This window comes from Myripristis murdjan, chromosome 12 (assembly GCF_902150065.1).
Source record: "Myripristis murdjan chromosome 12, fMyrMur1.1, whole genome shotgun sequence".
Lineage (NCBI taxonomy): Eukaryota > Metazoa > Chordata > Actinopteri > Holocentriformes > Holocentridae > Myripristis > Myripristis murdjan.
Window position 1 is genome coordinate 11005560 of NC_043991.1, and position 16920 is coordinate 11022479.

Below are 16920 nucleotides of genomic sequence, written 5' to 3' on the forward strand. Positions count from 1 at the left end.
GGACTAATAAAATATAATATATCATGTCAGGATGGCACTACTTTGCAGAAAGTTGACCATATCAAATACCTTGGACTATATCTCGACTCTGAGCTTTCATTCAACTATCATATTAATCATATAGTCCAAAAAATGAACTCTAGTCTTGGTCTCCTTTTTCGTTCTAGAAACTGTTTTTCATATAAGGTCAGAAAAAAGATTGCAACTCAACTTATATTGCCTATAATGGACTATGCTGATTCTGTTTATTGTATTGCCTCCAATACCTCTCTCGCTCCGCTTACCATAGTTTATAACAGATTGTGTAGATTTATTCTTAAATGTTCACCTACAACTCATCATTGCACAATGTATGCACTTCTTGACCTGCCCTCACCTTTGATAAGAAGGCAGATGCACTGGCTGCAATTTATTTTTAAATGTGTTCATTTCAATTATCCTACTTATCTAAAGCAGTTGTTGGTTCCTTTTTCCTCTACTCATCATCTAAGACATACTGTACAGTGTTTCTTTTCTGTACCTAATGTTTCATTGTCTACATCAAAAAAAGCTTTTATGTTCAAAGCACCAGCTGACTGGAATAATCTGCCCGCAAACATCCGCTCTATTTCATCGTTCAGACTGTTTAAACATGCCCTGGCAAGTCATTTACACAGCAATTGTATATGTAGACTTTAACAGTCATCCAATTGTACTTCATATCTCTTCTCTTTCAGTGACATATTACTCCTATATTATTACAATAATGCCGGTTAATCTCTTGAATGACTACTATCCTGTTGTTTAATATGTTGTAATTGTAGGCTCTGATTCCTGTTTGGCCCCCCTTCTTTTGTGTGTGTGTGTGTGTGTGTGTGTGTGTGTGTGTGTGTGTGTGTGTGTGTGTGTGTGTGTTTTGGGTTGTTGTTTGTATTGTGTTAACTGTGATTGGTTCTCTTTACGTTTATGTCATGATGTATGTATGTATGTATTTATGGCTATGTTTGTCAAATCTGTCTGAGTATAATGTCCTTATCTTTGCCCTGTGCTTAGGACCCCCTCGAAAACGAGATGGTTCATCTCAAGGGGCTATCCTAATAAAAGAACTGAATAATAATAAAAAATATCCTAATATCACGGAGTTGTTTTGCATTTATGTTAGCACAAAAAAGAAAGCAGACCACTATAGCTATAAACAAAACATGACGGTTGAACAGCTTTTACTGATGTTCAGAGTATTTTTTTTCTGCAGGAATGTACAACATAGATGATCTGGGGGAGATGAAAATCTTTTACTAAACAGCTGAAAGACAGGCTAATTTAAAGGCAACACCATATTTGTTTCCACGGGTTATCCAGCAGGTGAAAGGTCGTCTGTCAGACATCGCGGAGGGCGTCCTTACCCACGGACACCAGAGACGAGTAAAAAGATTCCTCCCTGTCGTCAAGGAAACACAGATATCAGTGTCATTAATGGAGTCGCTAACGGAAAAGTTGCATGATTGACTAAAACACTATATTATTGTTGCAGGTTGTCCGTGAACGTGTTATTCAGTAACATAAAAAAATAAATAAATAAAATCTCATGGACTAGACCAGAGACAACTCCGGTCTGTCCTGCTCGACCACTGTGTGAGCCGGTTAACGCCCACACGTGCAAACCGAATAATCGGTCGTCTTTTCTTGTCACTAGTGATTCATCTTTGCCCCAGTGATCTTTGGTCCCTGACATGCGCATGACCAGTGTCGACGTAGATCGTTAATTTTACGAAGATCGAAATACGTTTGAGAAAAGGCCTGTACTGTTTTAACCAAAGACGGCTGAAATTTCATTGTGTATGTCCGGGATTACTTTCGAGATGCTTAAATTAGTTATCGTGACTTGATGCTTATAATTAATACATTTGTTGATGCAAAATGACTATAGTTAATAATTATTTGAGAAAAAAAATAGTTTTGTGGGCTATTTGTGAATGGTTGAGAATTTTTCATGTAATAAATGCAGCTTGTAGGAACAATTTTGCCTGCAGGTACACTATATTACCAAAAGTATTCACTCACCTGCCTTTACTCATACTATGAACTGAAGTGCCATCCCATTCCTAACCCATAGAGTTCAATATGATGTCGGTCCACCTTTTGCAGCTATTACAGCTTCAACTCTTCTGGGAAGACTGTCCACAAGGTTGAGGAGAGTGTTTATAGGAATTTTTGACCATTCTTCCAAAAGCGCATTGGTGAGGTCACACACTGATGTTGGTGGAGAAGGCCTGGCTCTCAGTCTCCGCTCTAATTCATCCCAAAGGTGTTCTATCGGGTTCAGGTCAGGACTCTGTGCAGGCCAGTCAAGTTCATCCACACCAGACTCTGTCATCCATGTCTTTATGGACCTTGCTTTGTGCACTGGTGCACAGTCATGTTGGAAGAGGAAGGGGCCCGCTCCAAACTGTTCCCACAAGGTTGGGAGCATGGAATTGTCCAAAATGTTTTGGTATCCTGAAGCATTCAAAGTTCCTTTCACTGGAACTAAGGGGCCAAGCCCAGCTCCTGAAAAACAACCCCACAACATAATTCCTCCTCCACCAAATTTCACAGTCGGCACAATGCAGTCTGAAATGTACCGTTCTCCTGGCAACCTCCAAACCCAGACTCGTCCATCAGATTGCCAGATGGAAAAGCGTGATTCATCACTCCAGAGAACGCGTCTCCACTGCTCTAGAGGCCAGTGGCGGCGTGCTTTACACCATTGCATCCGACGCTTTGCATTGCACTTGGTGATGTATGGCTTGGCTGCAGCTGCTCGGCCATGGAAACCCATTCCATGAAGCTCTCTGCGTACTGTACTTGGGCTAATCTGAAGGTCACATGAAGTTTGTAGCTCTGTAGCAATTGACTGTGCAGAAAGTCGGCGACCTCTTTGCACTATGCGCTTCAGCATCCGCTGACCCCTCTCCGTCACTTTACGTGGCCTACCACTTCGTGGCTGAGTTGCTGTTGTTCCCAAACGCTTCCATTTTGTTATAATAGAGCTGACAGTTGACTGTGGAATATTTAGGAGCGAGGAAATTTCACGACTGGATTTGTTGCACAGGTAGCATCCTATGACAGTTCCACGCTGGAATTCACTGAGCTCCTGAGAGCGGCCCATTCTTTCACAAATGTCTTGTTTCACAGTCTGCATGCCTGAGTGCTTGATTTTATACACCTGTGGCCAGGCCAAGTGATTAGGACACCTGATTCTGATCATTTGAATGGGTGAGCGAATACTTTTGGTAATATAGTGTATATGGCCACATACTATTTATTTATTTATTTATCTATCCATTTATTTATTTATTCCACTCAAATGACCATAATTAACATCAGACAGCACTTACAGGCTGCAGGTCTACTCACCTCATTTCAATTTGATCTGTGTTTGTGACCACCAAGTAGCCTAATGTTGTTTAGTTTGAGTTAATTATGACATTGTATAATTATGTTGCAGGAATAACAGTGTTTGATGGAGTCTAGTTGTGGTTGTCACGGTTTCTACAGTGTGTGAGGCTGCAGATTTACCAAGAGAAAGGTATTCCTGCTGCTCACCTCCTCCCGCTGCTGAAATCAGCAACAACTGAAGCCGACCTATTAGGTGGAGAAAAATGTATTATTCATACTTAATTATGAATAATTTGTCAGGACTTTACTGTAGCATGAGACAAGAAGAGCTCCATCTAAGTTAAGGTAACTTCATCAACTAATGATGGGGGTAATTTAACATAAAATGTCCCTAATTCCCTGATAGTTTGTCAAATCATTGTATATCTTGGCACATAATGTAGAGAGATGAGCAAATGAGTCTGATAAGGAATTTCAAAGTCAACCATCAGGAGGTACTAAAATAGTCCCTAAATATGTGCAATTAAGTTTGGTGCATATTCATATAGCATAATTATGTCATGATTAAGTTTGGTTGTGACAGTTCCTTGTGGGTGTGTTTTTGTTATGACTCTTTTCAGGACTTTCAATATTTCCTTTCAGCTACTAAATTTGGTCAACTCTAGACCTACAGGAGTTTTCATAGCAAAACAAGAGCAAGTCCGTCGAGGTAAAACTGGCACTTTGTTTCCTCATTCCATGTGACACTGCTATATTGTTAAGTGCAACTTTTGAAATCGCAGTGGCAGTAAATTTTTCAGGACATCTACTATAACACAAAAGTTGCACACCCACTTCACAATAGCTCCTTTATAAATAGGGTAAATTGAATAATGCATGGCTAAAAAAAATGATTCAGTACACAGAGGCCACCATTAACATCCAGTTTGCTTTATAAATTAGTGTGGGAATCTTTTTCTTAGTTTCCTTCATACATAAACACTTTAAAATACATCAGTGAAACTGAATTGCCGTCTGTGGCTGGGTTGAAAAAAAAAAAATAAATGAAAGTTTAAACTCTGGATGGTTTTTACATCAAAAAGTGTCTTGCTCCAAAGACTTTAGCTGGCAAAGTTTCACAAATACAAGTTACTTATTCTCTGTATCAAAAAACATTGGATAATATGGGACCAGACCCAATCAGATGGTCAGACACCTCATTGATTGGCTTATGGTTATAAATAAAATGTCTCATTGCCTAGATGCAATAAAAATTTTTAAAGGTATTTATTTATTTATTTATTTATTTTATTGTAGCCATTAAAATAGCCATTAAAAAAAACAAAAACAAAAACAAAAACATAAATTACTGATCAACGGTACTGAAACCTACAAAACCAGAGAACTTGGGCCAGCTCTGGAAAAAATAGGCTGCAATAAGAGAAAACATTCATTGCAGTGGTACATTTCACTTCCAATTTATCCCCTTTCAAGTGCAGAGGCTGTATTCTGAAGCTACAGATCAAGTTTGAACAGGTTTATGCACATCTGGTAACACATACTTATCTAACTATATGTGATGCAACTACGATGCATCAATCAAGTACAAGACATTTGTTTTTGCTGTGCGACTTGGTGTCATTCTCTCCAGTACACAACCTTACCGCACCACGAACAACATTCACCGGCATTTGGACGGCAAATAAATAAAAGCCCCACATCTACCCATCATAAACAGTGACGAGGAAGATGATGAATCCTCCCACACTGATGAGATTCTCCTAGACATCTGAAAGGTCTGCAGTTATTTTCGTCTCCTCTCCTTCTGTCTGTGTAGGCGACGGCATGTGTCCTTTGCATCCAGAGAGCAAAAAGGCTCCCACAGTGAAGCCTTGGAGCCGCGCAGCTGTGAAAACCTGCCTCTTCTGCTTCATTTCCCGCCGTCTGAGTCCTGTTTGAAGTCGTCTGCTACTGAGGCCATGCCGACGGGCTCGCCGGCTCTGCTCTCTTCCTCTCCTCCTCCGCCTCGGATGTACCACTCTCTACCTTGGGGCTCTGCTTGGCCAATGTGCTGTAAATAGTCATGGCCTGAAGACAGAATAACAAGATGAGACCTGTTACCATTAAAAGTGATAGGAAACTAAATCACCGGGTGTAAAAACCATCATGAAACTATAACACTCTTAACTTCTTTGTATAGAGAGAGGCCTATTCATTTCTCCTGAGTCAAACCAGCTGTTTTGCTGAGGATGTAATATTGCTTTCACAAGAGAGAATGGAGCGACACAATCAGAACACCGCCTCAGTTTTTTTTATTCTTCCCACCACCGTCTGACAGCCTCTCAACGACACTTTTTGTTCTCTACCAGGCTTATCAAAACGTAGGATTTTGTGCTGCTCCTGAATATAAATCCACCATTTTACCCTGGATTATTTTACCGATCTAATGTTCTATCAGAGGAGGCGAGGGCGAGCAAAGTGCTTTTATCTTCTGGATGGACCCGTGCCTCTTTACCTAGTGATGATCTTTCTCACATCATCCCAGCTACTACAAGCCTACAAAGTGGAGTGGGCTCTACAGCAGCTATGGGATTAAAACTAGCTATGAAAATATTTTTGATATATTGCCGCAGTTTGCGAGACCTGCGGCTATTTCAGTTTCAACAAATGGAACAGGGTCAAGACGTATCATCACACTGCAAGAGGAACTAAAGTCCACCCAGCCAGTAGAAATCACACATTTTAATCACAGTTTTTGACTTTTAGAACCTCTCAAATCTTTGTGGATGAAGAAGATGGTACTCAAGAATAATACTAAATAAGGAAAATACACGTTTTTAACCAGGTTAGTATCTTTTTAAGACTGAGGATGAAGACTGAAACGACTGGGATATGCAGAAGTCAGAAGTAGCTGACTGGACTCAGAGCATGGCTTTTTTCCAATTCTGAATTTTTTTAAAATAAAACCACTATCCAACACATAATATATTGGGTAATTAAATTTGGATAGGGGGCAAAAAAGAGAGAAAACAGGAACACACACACACACAGACACTCACACACACAGCTCACATGTGTTTAATGTCACGACTGAATAATGTTGCAAGGCCTGATATGGGGCTGTCACAATATCTGATTTTCACCACACGATTATCATAACCAAAATAATTCATAACAATGATTTTAGCATGATGTTTAATGAAAATGTGAAGAAATAACAGTGATAATGATCCTATCAGTCGAATTTTTTTGGGTGCAGGTGGAGACTCTCATCTGTCGTCTCCTCCAACATGAGTTTGCATGACAAAATTCATTTAACAGGTACTGGATTATTTACACAATATCATCATATGTGTTTTATTAACATGCTATCAATATTTAATTTTTTTAAAAAGGTGATAGTGTGTGCATCACATCCTCTGAAAGATCTGCGAAATCTTGCAACAGCCAAGAAATTATAAACTGTGAAACCACACTACTGGATATTAATGCATACACACACACTCTCCAGTACAGTGTGTTTCTGTGCTTGTTGTTAATGTGTAGCTGTTATTCTGTCACTGATTAATCGTTCCGTCTGTTGTGTTGAGCCTCTCCTGGTTGTTACTTGAGTGAGCAGCATTTTGTGCTCTGCTCTGTGGGAGTGAGTGTTTTCCTCCCTCAAACAAGTGATATTTAAGAAGAAGACAAAGCTTGTTTTTTTTTTGTTTTTTTTTGCTATGGTCTGCATTTTACTTTTTCCACTGCCTCAAATTATGTTGACACAAAAGTGAAAATGTCGGATATTACACTGAAACAATTTGCTCCTAGTTTTTCAGTTTATTTAATTTCATTTTAATTTGTTTTCACTGTTTTTACTAATTTTATTTTTGTTGTACTTTAATTCTGATGTTTTTTTGTTTTTTTTTAACAATATGGCAATTGTTTTAATTAATTAGAAAGTGATTTATTTGAAAATTATGTTTTAATTTATATACCTGAAACATTTCTTTTATTGTTGTGGTATCAACCTGCAACTTTAAATATTTGATAGTTTACTTCTTTGACAAACCTGACAGAAAGAGCAACATGAACCGGTTACTGTGCATGTACACACACACACAAACACACACACACACAAGAATATACAAGCACATACACACCTGAGTGACCATTCCACTGATGTCGCCAGCCCTGGACGGCAGAAGGACGGTGTTGGTCTCCTTGGCGAGTTTGGAGAAAGCGGAGACGTACTGTTCAGCCACACTGAGGGAGGCTGCCGCATTCCCGTTCTGTCCGATACACACATAAAAGCAGCAAACTCTCAGCAAAAGGACATTCACAAACTACTATGAAATCGGGATTATCTAAATTGCAAAAACTGCAAAAAATAAAGAGCTGCTACAGTCGCTGTACCTGTTCGGCCAGAGCGTCTGACAGGATAGTGACTGCCTTGGCTTTTGCTTCTGCTTTGGCCAAGATACTTTGGGCTTCACCTTGAGGGAACACGGTGCATCAGAAAACAGTTATAGAGCAAGTATCAAACAGTCAAAATGACCAGTCACACATATCTAGAGCAAACTAATGATGCATACAACTGTACGTTTGCAAGTGAATTCAGAATTGTAGCAAACACTCTTGGCGGTAATTACACTTAACCGAATAATGGAGTAGTGTAACGACTTATTGTTAAAAATGGACTAATATAATCAAATACTAATGTAAGGGACATGCCTTGTTCCTCAGATTCAGCCTAAGTGTTTCAAAAAAGCCTCTGTTAATTAAATACAACTGGCACTGTGAGGATTACAAGACAGCTACAGCATTCTTCTCTGTTAATAATTTCTGAGAGCCACAGGCTGTTTGTTATGTTACTGAGACACTGACTGCAAGATGGTTTCACTTAGGTGATGGTCAGTATTTAAATTTGTTTTAATAAGCAGCTCTCAAAATAATTTAGCCCACAAATCAATGTTTTGTTTTCTATTTCAAGAGAAATTGTATTATTAATACATTTGTTTATTTATTATAAATACTTGCTGATATTTTTACATCATAATATGGATCAATGGCCTTCCACTTGTTGGACTTGTCTTCCACTTGTTGCATAACTTGCCATTAGTCAAAGTAATACAATGAGCTACTATGTGCAGAAGAATGTAGTACTATACAATAATGTCATAATCATTCTACTTTTAATGAGGAGTAATAAGTAATGTATGAGATTTTTAAGTAATTTTGTCAACATTGGCTGAAATGAAAGGAGCACCCACCAGCTGCTCTGTTGATCTGCTCTGCCCTCTCCGCCTCAGAGGCCAGGATCTGCGCTTGCTTACGGCCCTCGGCGACATTAATGGCGGATTCCCTCGTCCCTTCAGACTCCAGCACTGTCGCTCTCTTCTTACGCTCGGCCTCCACCTGCACAAAATAATAAATATCCATGTGACTGGGTATTGTACAGCTAAAACAGAAAGTAGCCCTGATCTGTCCGGAGCTCTTGGAGAAAATACGGCCATCACAGACGTGGCGGGAGGCAAGAAATGAGTGTAAACACGCACAGTGACAAAGTTATTTATGTCCTACCTGCATCTGCATTGATTCTTTGATGCGAGGTGGAATGTGGATATCTTTGATTTCGTAACGGAGGCAACGGATTCCCCACTCGTCTGAAGCTTGGTTGATGGACTGGACTATGTTGAAATTAAGGGACTCCCTTTCCTTAGAAATGAAAAGGCAGAACGGCAAGAGAGAGCATGTTTATGACAAATTATTTAAAAAATACAGCACAATGTGACGCAGATCAGGTGACACAGCAGTTTCCTACCCTAAATACTTTGTCTAGAGTGAGTTTGCCCAGCTCTGAGCGCATGGTGGTCTGTGCTAGCTGTGTGACGGCATATTCCGGCTCCTCTACACCATAACTGGCCTGGAAACAAGCAGAACCAAGCAAGCGCCATGAAAATACAAGTCTATCACAAAAACTGATTAGAGAATAACAACACAGTGAAGTGGACACTTTCTGTGGCTTTTAAAGCACTTACAATTGTTGTGCACATACCTTGAAAGGATCTAAAATCCTCAGATAAAGGACTCCATCAATCTGTAGTGTCACATTATCTGTAAACAGACAGAAATCCCACTTGGCCTGAACACAAATCTTGACATTTAAACATTGCTGGCAGTATTAGGGTGCTAAGAACAAATTAGAACACCTTATTAAGACCATCGGTCACAAAAACAAGACATTTTCCATAGACTTGTGTTCACATTTGTGATTTCCAAGATTGGTAGGTTTGGCATCCACTTTGCTAAATCATTTGATATGAAAAAAAAAAAAAAAAAAAATCTTTGGGACAGATTTTGGAGCTTTTATAACATACATACCCCATGAAAGATGCATTATCTGGAAGGGCCTTAAGGTCATCAAATCACTCTGACATTTAACACCACCCCAAATGAACACACGGGTTGAAAGTCAAAGGCTTCTGAATTAAGATGAGTTACAAAAGCTGAACTACATATTAATTAATATTGTGATACTTAATGAGTTACTCACCTAGAGATACTGCCGACTGCTCTGGGACATCAATAACAATCTCTTTGAGACTTTGCACGTAGCGAATCCGGTCAAGGATGGGGATGAGGAAGTTTAGTCCCTGGAAAAAGTAAAAGGGGAAATATAAAGATTTAAAGAGCCACTCCAATTGATATCTGACATTGCAGGTTTATTTGGTAAGAAGGCGGTGAAGACAAAGAATGATACCGGCTCTAAGATCCGGTGAAAGCGGCCCATCCTCTCCACCACCCAGGCTTCCTGCTGGGGCACAAACAGGACCACAGTGTTCATGGGAAGGCTGGACATCCATCGCTGCTGTGCTGGAGTTGTCCAAAATTTGGGTGTGGTCTTCTGGGCTCGCTACAAGGACACACACACACACACACACACACAGACAAAAAACATTTTGATGAGTATACGGCTTGCATTTAAGTAAACCTCAAATGACTCCATCCCTGCCTTCCTGTGGTTATATGAGTAGTGTGTCTTGTCACGTCAATAAAGATGATTGATCATGAGAAGATTAAAAATGCAAAATCAAAAACCTACAATCTTAAGGGCCCTCAATCCATGCAGAAATGTAATCAATCCACCACTATAAGGTCACAGAAAGAATATTACATGGCTTTTACATATGAATAGACAATTATACAGCTACACTAAAAGCTACATTAAAGCTGGCAGTGTGGATAGAGGAGAGTATCTATGAATTATTTTAACTAACCTGAGCAAAGACAACACAGATTTACATTATGATGTGACTGATGTAGCAAAATCATCAGTTACAAAAAATTTAGCTGATGTTTATCCCATTGAATCAAATGGTAATATTAAGTGAGGTTAGACAAAACTCCAAATCCTTTAAAATAATCTATAAAATGTTTATTTATGTCTGTTTTTTTTTTTTTAAATAACAGATGTCTTGTTATCAACAGTTTAGAGAGCAGAACTGTCAAAATATCACGCCAATACTGTATCATTACTATATGATTATTCTTACATACAATAAATTAGATTAGATAGAAATCAAGAAGAGGAAAACAACTTGATTCCAGTGCAGCGGGATTCCTGATGTTGCATTTGTGATGAAATCAGTTTGATTCAGTTGAAATCCAGAGGAAGACTCCTTCAAACCTCGTTGTTAACATTTCCACAGTTGCTGACAGTTGTAGTAATTTGATTTACTTTACATGAACAAGCCCCTTTTTTCTATGATGCCATGAAATTGAGGAATGCAAGTCATGGCGCTGACCCTTAAAGAGCCTACCATAATTTTAGAGAGTTTGTGGGCACTAATACTGATTGTTGCACCCAGAATTAAGGGTCAGCATGTCCCACCGCAGTAGCCACCTGATGTTCGCTGATAAACACTAATCGGTGTGGACTGAATGATACTTAGACCCATCCAGAGCCAAACATCACTGACAGGGAAATATCGCTCCTGTAGCTCTGGACGAGCCAACAGCCCCGGAGGTGTGTGACGATAAACAGTTTACCTGCAGAAGAGCCCCGCCTGTCCGGCACAATGTCCGCAACATCATTTAAAATGTTTCCGATTGTCTGGAGGCGATTCAGATTTGCAGGCTGGACTTTATCCCAAAACTCATGTGTGACCCTCGCAGATCCACTTACATCACTGGTGCACCGCTTAAAGCAGTCCGGTTTGATAACAGGGGGGAGGAACCACATGCATATAGTTCCTATTCGACTACTACCACTATTTCTACTACTACTACTGCTACTACTACCACTACTACGACTACTGCAACTACTACTACTACTACTACTAGTACTGATAATAATAATAATAATAATAATAATAATAATAATAATAATAACAATAACAATAACAATAACAATAACAATAACAATAATAATAATAAAATAGCTAATATAATCCTTTACTTCATATGGGCCCAGTCATCCCTCTCTCTCTCTCCCCCTCCCTTAATACTTCATGCCTTTCTTTTTTCTTTCTGTTTCTACACTGTTTACATGAGAGACCTCAGATTCAAGAGTTATACCATTTGATGAGTGTGCAAGTACATATTTATTTGTATGGCGACAGGAAGACATTCTAGACATTTAACATCATGAAACACATGTGGACACAGAGCCATATATTTGGTGACATTGTTTGTTTGTTTTTTTTTTTTTTAATTTTATTTATTTATTTATTTTTGGGGCTTCCATCCAAGTCACTGCTCCATGTAACGATTGATTTAATCCATAAGGTGGTGCTGCTGATTTTGCTTTAGCTCAGATTTTACCATAACTTCACTTACTACTGCAGGTCTCAATGGGATTCTCCGGCGGGTCTTTGGTGCGTCTCTCAGCTGTGCATCACCACCTGTTCCGTCAACCTGTCAGGCCGGCACCCTGTCGCTGATTGGCCAGATTTTTTAGCCCGCCCCGCCCCTCCTTGCCGTGCTGCAACCTGATTGGATAGGTCAGGTGGCAGTAACAAGTGGCACTGGCCCCGCCCTCTTCTCTCGCTGCCCTCAGGTTGTCGGTTGGTTTTAAACCCAAGGAGAGTGTTAATCATGGCGTTGCCGTGGCGGGGGGCTGTCGCTCTCTGCCCCATTCCCACCCCGAAAACCCACCTGTAAACACAGCCGAGCCGACGAGAAGCTGTTAAAAAGTAAAAAAAGAAGAAAAAAAGACATTATGATGTTACCGCACAGACAGCATCTACTCTGAGAAACTGTGAAACTACTGGATTTGTCGCCCGGAGCGCTTTTGCCATGTCTTTACTCTGTGTGAGAGGTAAGTTTTTTTGTGTTTTCTCCTGTATTTGGCTCGGAAACCACAGGTGTTTAAACATGAGCGAGGTTAGTTTGACAGTCAGGTGTCTGGATTTGATTGATAACTTCAGTGAAAATCCCACAAAACAGGTTTACATAAGCATGCATCCCTCAGGGAGTAGAAATATTACATTTGTACGCCGTGGTTTCCTCATTGTGAAGCTGCTTTCTGCTGAAATCCAATCATACCTCAGACTGCTGCTGTTTATCTTATTATATTTTGCTTACTTTATTGGAGCCAACAATATCAGCTGTTTCCTGTTGACTTCTGTGTGGACTTGAGATGGACCTACTAGAAAATATAAAGCAAACTGTAATCACAATTTGCTAATTTGAAACTATCAGTTTAGAGTGAGTGTAGAGTTAAATTGCAGACATCGTGATCAGATTTTAATAAATCTCATGGAGATCAGTGACTGCTTTTGTCTTAAATTTGCACGAAAAAATAAACGATTCAAAGATACCAACAACATTAAAGCTTGCTAAAGAAACCTAAGACTATATAGCCTATATACACATCTGATTAATATAGTTTATTGAAGGTTTATGGAGTTTAGAGAAACTGTGGGATCAGAAATCTTCTAAACAGTATTTTGTTTTATTCTCTTCAAAATAAAAGCTCGAACCCTGCCTGAGGTGTGAAATCTAAAAGAAAACTGAGCTGTTGCTGTTTTATGGATAACCTGTAGATCCATAGCCAAACAGATATAGCCTATTTTGAAGCAAAACAACAACATCATATTATCTTCTTGGTTTAAAATACCTCTGTTAGATAAAATTGTGGCCACTGTTATTACAATTACAGAAGCAACACAAGCCCAGTTTGTTTTCTTTTAATTTTTCTTACGTTTTTTGTTTTCTTCTATCTTTTTTTCATTTATCTTTTAAGTTAATCATATTTTCCTGAGATTATACTGTGTGCTTAAGTTTTTGGGGAATATAACTACAATCGTTTGATGTTTGGACCATGTCCTCTTATTGATGACATATTTTCGGTGAAGTCAAAAAGACAGTTGCATTATCAAAACAGGTGAGATGAAAAATGTTGCCCGTTCACATGATAAATATTTGCTCGCATGTGTTCATGTAGTGGTTTATATGTATATTTATTTATTTTCAGAGTGAATTATGTAGATATATGGGGCAAAAATATTCTTTGTTTGTGATAGGCCGCCACACAGAGCCAGTGGTGCGAGCATAGAAATTGAATGAATGGACTGAAATTCAGTTTCTGTGTGTACCGGTGGCCATGCTGTGCATTCAATCTAAAAGAAAAAAAAAAAAAAAACACTGTAGGATCACAGATTGAAAGTAAAGTCTTCTTTCTATAGAGCAGAGCAATGTTTTCTCACTCTGTCATCATTGGTCTGTCTAGGGGTCATGTGTTTCTCTCCCCACAGGAGTGGTAAAGATCCGAAAGGGAATCTGTTATAAATATAGATATTGAACCTTCTGTACACTTAATTAAGAATTTATGTAAGACTGTCACATTCATACCTGACTCATCAATCAATGTTTGGGGCATTTACAGTCTTTCTGATGACCCCCTCACCAGAAAGTCATATTTTTATCCTTGAAGCATTTGATCTACCACCTTGAATACAGATTGACCTCACTTTGGAGGAGATGAATTAGGCCTAGCCTAACTGACAAATTGGAAAACTGGAAACCACACCAGAGATAAAATAGGCACACTTAACAGGGATCAGTCTAATATTTGCTTACTTTGTTATTTCCTTGCATTTCTGATCCATATGGGTCCACACAAAGGGCCTATCGTTCCTCAGGGTACATAGAAATACATAAAAATATGCAGTGGTGCTCCTAAATGTGCATTTATGTACTGAAGATGGGCATAGACAAAGCAAGAGTGCACTTGTTATCAGAGTCCATTGTCTCTCCCTGCAAACTGCTCCGAGCCATTCTGTGCCGCATTCAGCTACAAAAATCTCAATCATCAAAGTGACTTAAATACCAGGTCTGAAATCTACAGGAAAGCCTACGGTGCATTTCACTTGATCACTGACCTGTTGCAGCTTTCAGGATATAACACATACACCCAAACGCATAACCTGTTTAGAAGCAAAAAGAACCACATTTTATCTTCTGTGTTTAAAAAAACCCTGCTAGATTAGCTTGTGACCGCTGTTATTGCAGTGATAGCAGCCACACAAGCCCAGTTTGTTGGCACCTCTAAAGTTAAACATTTTTTGAAAAAATAGAGGTTATAATGTCTGCTTAAGTTTTTTTGGGGGGAAAAACCAACAGTGGGATACAATGACAACATAATAAAATATTCACATTGCAACATGTGCAACGCTGTTACTCAAGTTTACATTGCAGAAGGAATGCACTGATTTTAAACTCAGAGGCCAGAGTATTTGACAACACCTCCACATCGTTGTGCATATCACCTAATTTATTGTTTAACAAATTAACCAGATTAATAATGATTAGGCTACACTACCACAGCTCAACCTTTTTAGGCGTGATGAGTGTCTTTCATCCAATTAGGGTGTGCGGTGGGAGGGGTGCTGGTACAGGACAGTGTGTTTGAAGAGTCTGGGTTAGGGTTTGAGGGGTGCTGACAGCATCATGTTGATTTTGTTGGTGGATCAGAGGAAATCCTTTCAATGGCTGCCGTGCTGTTATATGAAGCCAGAGGAGACGCCCCTTCAATTCTTCGTAGCTTAGCTGGAATCCTTTCCTCTGGATCAACAAAATGAGTCAAATAATCAATGTTTGCAGTCGTCTTGGTAGTTTTTGTAGTGCTTTGGAGTATGGCCTTTTCTGTCTTGCAGCATGTCTCCCTCCATTCCCCCTCTGTTGTTGGTTCCTCATATTTCTAAGAAGAATAATGTCTCGCTCTCTTTGGAATTGCCATCCTGACCCGTCTTCTGTTTCCTTGTCCTTATTTTTTTTGGATGGGATTTCCTGATGTTGGCTTGCACCTCCTGATACACACCATGTTTCTCACAAACTACCTCCTCCCTCACTTATGTCTCCTCAACTTCTCCTCTGTTATTTGCTATTTAGCCTCAGAAGCGCAACAAACTGGGCTTGTGTGGCTGCTATCATTGCAATAACTGTGGCCACAAGTTAATCTAGCAACCCAGAAGATAATAACGCGGTTGTTTTTGCTTTGAAATAGGCTGTGTTGGGGTGTATGTGTTATCCTGAAAACCACAGTGGCTGAGTGGTTTAGCGCACTGCATCATAACTTTTCCTTATGATGCCTTTCCTAGGTTTCACACCTGATATAGAACTGTGGGTGGCAAGTTTTTATTTTGAAGAAAATAAAACAAAGTTTTTCTGATGAGGTAGTTTCACCAAACTCCATAAACAATCAATAAGATAAATTAATCAGATGGATAGCATAGTCAATGAATAAACTGTATGTAGGCCTATATGTGGGCCTAGGCCTATATAAAATGCACACCAGTGTTGTAGTTGAAAGCAGAGGCCAGATGCCTGTTGCTGGCTTTCTTACCTCAAAAAAAAATGCATTTCCTGCAAATTGGTAAACTTTTTTTCTGGAGAACCTGCGCTGTCACAGGCACAGTTGTTATAGTGAATAAATACACATGAGATATGTGTTATGCAGGCCTGTAGCAGCTGTGCATACATGGCACAATAATGCATTATATATTAGCTACACAGTGTGGGCACAAATTATGCTTTGAGAGACCTTGGAAGATACACTGCATTTTGTGTTTTTGGTTGTGTAGAGTAGTACAGTTGCTGATTGTTCACTGAAGAAATAGGCTAGGTGTTCCACCTCAATCTCAGTAATTGTCATACCACTTTTATATTTTATACAGTGCTTATAGCCTATAGGCCTAGTATTCATAAAATGTGACTAGTAGTTGATACCTATAGCTTACGCCTTTGCTTTTTTTTTTTTTTTTTTTTTTTTTTCTCATGAAGACACATTATTTGATTTTCCTACTTTCATAACTTAGTGCTCCTGACACAAGTATATAACATAATTCATGCAACATGAATTAATTCAAAAAGCATCAGTAAAGAATTGAAGGCATGGTTGTATTGATGTGGCTAGATACTGAGCTGCCGTCTGCGGTTATATTTCCTAGGGCATAGGACTTTGGCTAAATGTGTAATGCAGCCGAAAGGTTAGTCAGTAAGATTTAGCACTTACAGACTGTGTAAGTATTGAAAAAACTTATTGTTGTTTTTTCAGCACAATGATAATTGTGTTATTAACATAACTGTGCTTGGTAAAAA

General features: G+C 39.2%; 2 protein-coding genes across 9 annotated transcripts in view; one reads left to right on the top strand and one right to left on the bottom strand.

Annotated features, from left to right (window-relative positions):
* Positions 1 to 4271: 4271 nt before the first annotated feature.
* LOC115369561 (stomatin-like protein 2, mitochondrial) lies at positions 4272 to 11520 on the bottom strand. The gene is made up of 10 exons (XM_030066194.1): positions 11368 to 11520; positions 10079 to 10231; positions 9872 to 9971; positions 9374 to 9432; positions 9140 to 9241; positions 8899 to 9033; positions 8589 to 8733; positions 7732 to 7811; positions 7479 to 7607; positions 4272 to 5424 (listed from the first exon to the last, which is right to left on the bottom strand). The coding sequence occupies exons 1-10, from the start codon at positions 11410 to 11412 to the stop codon at positions 5305 to 5307; spliced, it is 1068 nt and encodes a 355-aa protein (XP_029922054.1). The 5' UTR covers positions 11413 to 11520; the 3' UTR covers positions 4272 to 5304.
* Positions 11521 to 12404: 884 nt separating this feature from the next.
* The window catches only part of unc13bb (unc-13 homolog Bb (C. elegans)), a 90864-nt gene continuing 86348 nt past the window's right edge, over positions 12405 to 16920 (top strand). For all 8 annotated transcript variants that reach the window (XR_003929092.1, XM_030065391.1, XM_030065394.1 and 5 more), the window contains exon 1: positions 12405 to 12637. Coding sequence is in view for 7 of the 8 variants with exons in the window: in XM_030065391.1 (XP_029921251.1) it covers positions 12616 to 12637 (22 nt within the window). In the remaining variant the exon portion in view is untranslated. The remainder of the gene's footprint in view (positions 12638 to 16920) is intronic.